The sequence below is a fragment of the Morone saxatilis genome, unplaced genomic scaffold (genome assembly GCF_004916995.1).
Source record: "Morone saxatilis isolate NCDOM2014 unplaced genomic scaffold, NCSU_SB_2.0 Contig12, whole genome shotgun sequence".
NCBI lineage: Eukaryota > Metazoa > Chordata > Actinopteri > Moronidae > Morone > Morone saxatilis.
Window position 1 is genome coordinate 15,620,374 of NW_023339674.1, and position 8,897 is coordinate 15,629,270.

The window sequence follows — 8,897 nt, forward strand, 5'->3', positions numbered from 1 at the left end:
TCTACTGCGTCGATTGACGGCTGATCTGTCAATGTACAGCTCACTTCCACAGTCTGTTCTCTCCAAAACTGACACTGGAGTTGATCTTGCACGTTCATCTCTCATTTTTTGTTCTCACTGAGACGATGGAAATGAATACCTGCATCTGTTACACTGACAAAATCATAGATGATCAAGATGCAACCTTATCTGTAAGATAAAAACAATAACTTCAAGACTCATGGTGATTGGCAGCGTCCATTATTTAGAGCGGTTACTTTGCATGTTGTGTGTATCTGTGTGTGTGTGAGACTGAAAAAGGAAGAAAATGGCTTCATCCATGTGTCCTCTTCACTAGCGGAGTGTGCTAGGGGCTCGCCTTCCTCGCACTGACAAGGTAACCCTTAGCCTTGATGATGCCCCTGCTTTTGACAATAATAGAGTAGCGCAGGACCCACTCCAGCCTCCAGTCAGCGATGTTGAGGTCCTGTGTTCCCTCCTGCACCGCCTCCTGGAATGTGGCTGCTGACATCAGCTCTGTGAATGGAAACATGAGGCCGAGAGAGGACCTGAGTGAACGGAGCAGCTTACATTGTGAAAAGCACATAACAAATTCACTGATACTGATGCAGTTGACTGTAACTGCAATTTGTTAATTGGTTTATAAAGAAAAGGTTTAAAGAATAAGGCTGGTATTTGTCTATTATTTTCTTATTGTCAGTAAATACCATGAAAAGTTTATCTCTCAATCTACGGTCCTACGCTATCTACTGTTGTTGTCACCTTAGGACATAAATCTTTAAGAATCTATATAGTTTTATTTGATTAAATTCCATAAAACACATGGGCACTTTACTTTTGAGTTTGAACTACAACAGCGTATTTCGTGGGGACTATTTTCAGCTGAATAAATACAAAACAAACTAGCGTTCTCATGATAATGTAGTCACTCAGAGCAATTAAGTGTTTTGGGGGTTTTTTTGGACAACAATGGAGGTCTATGACACAGAGGAATATGATATATCAGACTGTTTCTGCAGAAACAAAACGTGTTAGTGGATCAATTCATAGCTGGTTTTGGTCTTTATGGCTTTTGCTGAGAATCACGAGTAATATCACAAGACTTATCCTTTTATGTCCAACTAAGCACTGACAACACTTGATTTAGAACACCTGCACTCTGTTTATAAATCCACCCAAATTTCACCTTTGGGATCGTTGTGTGTGAGCAGCTGGATGTCAAACTCCTTAGCGAAGGCTGTCAGGTCAGGAGGCATCACACAGCAGGAGGCCAGGTTGACCTGGTTACTGCTGGGCTTCACCTGGTACAAGAGAGGGTGTACGTGCTCAGTGACCGACTTTATTTGTTTCAACAGAGGAAACGGCACACAGGTCTGTCAAGCTATCGACTGTAAAGTTTCAAAATAAAATTCCTCCAACCCTGATTCCCACTCACCTGAGCCCAGTTGTAGAGCTGTTCCAGTAGATCTTTGTCCAGGTCAGAGGTACCAATGGCGGCAATCCGCTGGCTCCTGACCAGAGCCTCCAGCTCCTCCCAGGCTGGCTGAAGGTGAGCCAATGTCTGGCTGTCGCCCTGCAGGGGCTCAGGTGGCGCTATGATAACAGAGTCGAGCTGGGACACTGCCAGAGTCTGGCAGGCTAGGGATGAGAGAATTGTTCACATCAATTGCGTGTCATTTTTAAGGCAAATGAAACTGTTGCTGAAGAGATTTAAAGCTCACCCATCTCGACTGCATCTCTGATAGAGGACAGAACCGACTCACACAGGAACAGCTTGACTGCGAAACAACAACAACAACCATAAACATGTCGTCCCTCACATACTGATGTTGTTTGTAGCATCTGGTGGGTCATTGGTACTATTTATTACACATATATTACTATGCATTACTTGTTATACGATTTATTAATTTATTTCTGATTCAGCCAGTCATCATTAGGAACGCTCTGATCAGTGCGTCGGCCATCGGATCAGGGATTTTCCTCTTCTTTCTTTTTTCTTCTTAAATGGAAACTGACGACATATTTTGACTGGAATATGTGTGCTAGCATGTTGCTTTACCCTGTTGCTAAATGTACAAAAAAAACTATATTGTACTGCACACAAGAGAAAAGTTATCTGGGAACAACTCCTGCGCAGACGTGCTGCAGTTCATCAGTCCACTGACACTAAAGGCTAAAACTAAAAGTGCCGCGGTGCAGCGGTACGCACTACAACCACTCCTAACACAGACAGGAAGGGTCACACTGCAGCGCATCAGTCTCCCAGAGCTGGTCAGGCTTGTGGTAACAGCAGATCTACATTGATGACAAATAACCCTTTGCTATTACTACCCAACGCTGGTACAAATTTAAACAGCAGGTAGAATAGTTGAACCTTTTCAAGACATTTTGATTGTTTCAGAACCAGTTAAAAACCCAATGTGGAGAAAAAGTTCAGTAAGATTCCTGCTTAAACCTCACAATAACCAGAACAGTTAAAGAGCGCGGAAGACTAATGTAATGAATGTGTTACTTCACAGATTCAATGTTCTTCTTGCAGACTATAAAACCAATACTGACCTGAAACCTTCAGCTCCTCCCTCTCTTCAGGTGTGATAGCATCCGTTTCCTGAGGAATGGAGCAGTCCAAGGTATCTGGGAAGTCCTACAGGGTAAGAAAAGTACTTTAGAGACTGTAACAAAATGAAAAAAATCATCGGTTAAGATAGACATAACTGACAGGACCCTTACAGAGACGGCCACAATGCTTGCATTATGTTTGGCATCTGATGCACACGAGGGTGCGATGGCTCAGAGTTAAAAAGTTATGATATGAAGGGAGTAGAGTGTTTTTCTTACAAGCTGCGTCACTAGTGGACTGATGGATTGGAAGCAATAATCTAAAAGTTAAAAGGCTGTGACATTTTCTTGTAAACAAACAACTTGTGTTTACATTTAGTGAAAAAAGGATTGTTTGTACCCTTGAGGTCTAACAATGAAGGAATGTCCCTCCTCATAAAGCATTTGTTTGTTCTTAAAAAGTTTGAATCACCATTCTTTACACCTTCTTTACGAGCTAGCAGTTTTCTTCTCCGCTGCCTTTGCTTCATATCTTTATCAGTGGAATAATGTGAAACCAATGGCAGCAATGTTTATTGCTTATTAGTTATTGGTTTATTGTAGATTTATTTGTCTCACTGGCACAAAAAGGCAAATAAAGCACAACAAAAAAACATCGACTGTCAGACAAATTGTTATTTTAAATGTCTGTATCGGCCCAGACTCTCCCAGCAGGTGGACCTCTACAGATCAAAACTGCCGTCGTGACTTTTACGTAAAAGTGACTGTGCACTTTTAGACCTACATGTAAACACACTTGAGTAACAAAGTCCATGTCTGAAAGATATTTAGCACAACACAATGTAAACACTCAGGCTTTACAACATGGACAGGTTACGCAACATAACTTCTGTGTGATTCCGCCAGCAAATATACACCAAACACAACTTCAGAAGGGGATGTGTCTAACGAAAGACCCCTTAGTTCAACTCATTCAAACCTCCCCCATCCCCATTTGAGTCCAGTGGGCATGGTGATAAAAGATGAGGCAGATTAGCTGAGGCTTGCAAAACAGGCAGAGCAAGAGTGTGTTCAGCAGGAATGGTGGTTCACTACGTTGGATCCTGCAGCCTCTGAAATCTCAATTTCAATTTCGGGAACATGTCAGTTTGATGGAAACAGATTACTCAATACCACTTTCTTGAAATCCTGCCACAGTTAATGAACAAAACCTGTAGAGCAAATTTTATGTGCACCCACCCCCACCAATCCCCCTCCCATCCCAACACACAGACGCACATTTGGAATGGCGCCTTTGGCAGCCAGCACTGCATGAACATTCATCATGACAGCTTCTTTTCAGTGAGCCTGGAGGCGTCCTTTGATGTCCATCACTACAGCTATTTTATTTTCCCAAGCACTGGAACCCGACTGCCTGACTATGTAGGAGCACATTATTGTGCAACTCATGCATATAGTGCAGGTCTGACGCGTAAATGCAAATACTATTGTTGTTCATTCAGTGTGGATAAAAAAAACATGCAAAACAGGTACAGGAGAGCCTGAACTATATGACCTACTATACTCTCTACATACTACATGAAAACAATAAGCAGAAAACTGTAAACGTGTCCCCACCTCGGATTGTGGTTTTATTGCAGAAAACCAGTCGCTCAGTGTGGCTTGAATGCAGTCTTGAAGCTGAAATATCAAACAGAAAAACATAACATTAAATTAACAAACTTAGCTGAGAATGAACAGCTTTTTATTCTCAGCAGTGTTATAAACAATGAAATCAGTTGGACAAACTTCAAAACCGGCTTGGAGCGTGGGACAAGGAGAAGAGACATGTCAAGTCTTATTTTAAAATCTAAGTATTTACAAATGGATAAGCACGGGGTGGCCTGCTACAGATGAGTGTAGTTGACAGGGTTATATTTTCAGTTTCACTTTTAAAAAGAAAAGTGAGGAAACATGCATTGTGTTGCACAGTTTATAGCAAAATGATTATTTGTTATAAGAAATACAAGAGAAAATATATGTTGTAGATTTTGTTCTAAATCTCTAAATAAAGAAATTATTTTCAGTCATAATTTGTCTTCAATCTCATTTTGTAAAATAAATCATATAATATGTATATATGTATCATAGTGAGTTGAGTGTCTCATTACATTCATCTGATACCTCAGTCACGCTGACGTCATATTTTAGGTATCCTCTATCTCATTGTTATAGTGGAGATCAAACTGTGGCGACTTTTGCCCTTCATTACAGCAATCACAAGTTATATCACTAACTTTGGTCTAAGGTATGGGCCGGCACAACACATGGGACTGTACCCAAATTCCAGTCACGCTTCAGAGGAAAACTGCACGTGATGTTTCCTACCCTAAAACAATGAGTGGCGTAGTGTCTGATCATGAAAGAGGCTGACCAAACCCTTTCAGGATGTTTCAGGCCACCACGCCGTTATGTAACTACAGTGAACATCTATGCAGTGCCAAAACAAGTAGTTGATTAATGGATTAGGCACTCAATAGAAAATTCATCATACTCTACTCTGATCATCAATTAATTGTCATTTATTAAGCAGAATGCCAAACAGTCCTGTTTACATCATTTTAAATGTGAGGGGTTGTTGCTTTTCCCTGTTATATCACTATAAACTGAAACCTCACTGGATTTTACAAACTATTTGAAGACAACTTAACCTCTGGGACATTACGGCTGACCATTTTCTTTCTTTTTTATAGAATAATAATGTATAATAACTCTATCACCCTAACAGATCAACTTCATATCAACAAGCTGCAGTAGGTACTTTTTATTAAAACAATAACTTAAATAATACAAAATAAAACAATAAAATGCCATTAGGAGCATTATAACGAGCCAGAGGAGTTTAAACTTATGTAATACATTTTAATAAAACTTACCTACTGCAGCTTTAATCAATGTAAAAAAAAAATCAACATTTAGTTGAAGCACTAATAAAAGATAACACAGTTTCTGAGTACATTTGAAAAAACTAGCTGTTTCATAGAAGCACCTGCTGTAACTTTACATCATCTCTCCTGGTTTACACTTACAGGTGATTTCTGTGAGCAGCTTACAACAATCATTCATAAACTGTTCATCATAAAGCTAATCACACTGCATGACCTCACCACATAAACAACACATACTCCTAAAGCTGCACATTAGCTCAGATTAATCCTCCAACTACAGGCACATTTTCTGAATACTTAAACAAAAAGTGTATTATTAATTCTCTTACGGACTGCTCAGACACCCTTACATATACTCCTTCCTGTCAGTCAACACTGGTGTCGTTAGCCTAGCTCGTTAAACATGGTAGCCTGACTTAAAGCTAAGCTACAGAGCTCCGCTGTCCCTGCAGCAGCACACAGACTCCGGTCACCTCTTCACTGGGAGAGCCCGGACACTTCTTCTTCAGACGGCTGCGGTTCACTAAATTCCCGGTGTGGAGCCTGAGAGTCTTAGCGTGGTTCAACAACCTCTTCGCCTCAGTCTTCGTGTTGCTGTTTTGAGGATCCATGTGGTGGGGTTTTTTTTTTGTTTGTTTGTTTTGTTTTTGTTTTTTGTCGCTAGCGTTGCTAACAAGTTGCTAATCGGTGAGTGTGCTAAATGTGACAGCGAGCAACCGTTCACCAACAGTTCACCGACCGTTACTGTAACCGTTGGCCAACCGCCGGGTAGCCGACAGCGCCTGCGACCGTTAAACACTGATGTTAGTTCGCTTAGTCAGGATGACTTGCAGTCAGTATCTGACTGACCTGCTGGCTTTGGTGGTTGCTTAGTGGCTGTTATGGAGGCAAGCCGGTCGGTCACGCCCACACGGAGGTGTCGGTGACTGTGCTGTAAAACCTGGCCGGGATTGATGTGGAGTACGCGGCTGCTTTCATCCATCATTCACCGACACTGGATCAGTGGAGCGGATGGTAGTATCGGGCGGTAGTCCCAGCTCCGACCACTAGATGGTGCTGTGAGTGTTTCTAATTATTCTCTCAGTCATGTCCAGGGGCTGGGGGAGTAACAGAGTACATGTAATCAGGATATAAAGAAAGTGAGATTACAGGTTGCTCTTTTAATAAAGATGGGGATTATTAAAAAGGATTATAATTTTAAAATACACAGCAGGGGAAATTTGTTTAATGCTAAAAATCTCTCTGTTTTCTTTTTAAAAGTTACGCTGTTCTTATTTGAATACACTTGCATTTAAACTTCTTCCTTTATATTTTTTCTCTTGCTTTTATTTACATATTTGGTGTTGAGGTACTACTCATTCCTCTGTACTTTTATTTGTTCTTGTAGTGGAGTATTTTTAGACTGTGATACTGGTACTTTTACTTATGTAAAGGATCTCTATAGTTCATCTACCACCTGTGGAAATCCCTGTGTAACATACCTTTGTGTACTCATTCATCCTGGGGCTGATTTCCTTGGACACAATTGAAAATATGTTGACTACAAATTGGACTTATTTAGGAACAGTTGAGCACACCGGTAAAACAGGAATCACTACATGTGTTTTGCATGTTTGCTCTTGATTCATGTGTCAACTCAAATGTGTTTGAATTTACACATCTGTGTTCGTATCTGTGTATGCATTTTAATGACCTTTTTGTGTAGATCATCAACTAACTCATTCACAGATGATGTGTGATGTTGTCAAACCAGATAGGAGTGTGTGGGTACTTTTTCCTTTCTTTTCTTTTAACAGTTTACAAATAAACCCTTTCCTGCTTCATCACGGTAATTTCCCCGTGAACAAAGCCAAGTCAGGACCTCTGGGATGAACTGGAACGGCGACTGCGAGCTATCAGCCAGCATCAGCGTTGGCTCACACTTACGCTCTTGTCTCTGAATGACAGGAAATCCCTGCAGCCAGGTTCCAAACTCTAGTGAAAAGCCTTCCCAGAAGAGTGGAGGTTGTTACAGCAGAATATCTGATTGGCTAATAAACACATATGGGTCTAATGTAGAGAATCAAATATCCACATAATCCTTAAGAATCTTAGAAATAAACCTGCAATACATTTGGTATTTTGAAGACACACATATGAAGAGTAATCACGTCACTGCTCAGTATTGAGCTGAATTATGACATTTGGAAGCAATCAAATCTTTGGAGGAATGAGTTAAATCATGAGTAGTGGTGGGAATGTAACTAGTACCCCAACCCCCGGACTCTCTTCAGTCACTATTAAACACTGTTAAAAACCTTACCTACTGTGCAATACCATACAATGTGCAATATGGGGGAAACACCGCTTTGTCACAAAGCCGTAAAACAGGGCTGTTTTTTCTGGAGCTCATGAAAAAAGTAGATTTTTTAAAGATGTGCAGTTCTCACAGGACTACAAAAATATGATGATCTTATAAAAAATGACCACTGGCTGTAGATTAAACTTACCCAACAGGATATAAAGTAGTTAAAATTATTTCAACTTGAAACAGCTGTAACATGCAAACTTAATGCAGGCAATGATATGAATCCAAACCATCATATATAAACAGTAAACACTGACAGGGACCATTTTAAACTGCAGTACTCGCTGATAATACCTTTACTTAAGCCACAGTTCAATCAAGTAGAAAAATTGGGAAAAAATTTTGGAATACCTCTTCCACCATTGTACAAGAATGAGTTACCTTATCAAAAGCTTCACTTTTTCCTTAAAATAAATTGACCAAGAATGGGGTGCAAACATAACTAACCGTTCAACATTTACAGCTGTCTTCATCAGAGTCAAAATGAGCAAACATAAGAACAAATGACAAAGAACAGACAACATAGAACAAGTTTACAATTTGTCATTTGATAAATTGGTTGAGGATTTCAGATCATATGGATAATGAATCAAAGGGTGGGTGGTAAGCTGGTGTCAAAGTGCCATCACTCATGCACTAACAGCACATTAAAAACAGAAGAACAATGGCATGAAGTTACAAAATAAAAGCAACATCAAATTTACAGAAAATGCAGAAAATATGGATCAACAGTTCAAAAACTAAAAATTATTACAAACCTTAGGGGGACCCAAGGACCACAAGTGCAGCAGATGATCAATAACACCCAGAACCAAAGCATCTGAAGGGGTTACCTCTAACACATGTAGACTGTGTTTGGTATCACAATGCAAAAGGCACTGTTCTGTAAAATTTTTAAAGAGTTGGATATTATGTTTCTCCTCCTCAAGTATATTTCCCCTAAGTGGCTCTTCTAACATTTCCGTCAGTCTTCTGGCTGGGTTTAAGTTCCTTTACATGAGTTTCCCATGTTTGGATTAAGGTTCTCAAGGCTGGAGGGTCAGCCGCCCCCACCGCCCCCA

The 8,897-nt window shown here is 40.3% G+C and overlaps 1 protein-coding gene across 1 annotated transcript in view; it reads right to left on the reverse strand.

The window, feature by feature from the left end:
• The window catches only part of gclm (glutamate-cysteine ligase, modifier subunit), a gene marked incomplete in the record, with an annotated part of 7,101 nt that extends 770 nt beyond the window's left edge, over positions 1-6,331 (reverse strand). The window contains 7 exon segments of the mRNA XM_035652903.1: positions 1-516; positions 1,187-1,301; positions 1,436-1,638; positions 1,722-1,778; positions 2,563-2,647; positions 4,180-4,242; positions 5,963-6,331. Coding sequence (XP_035508796.1) covers positions 347-516; positions 1,187-1,301; positions 1,436-1,638; positions 1,722-1,778; positions 2,563-2,647; positions 4,180-4,242; positions 5,963-6,100 — 831 coding nt within the window.
• Between the last annotated feature and the right edge of the window lie 2,566 nt (positions 6,332-8,897).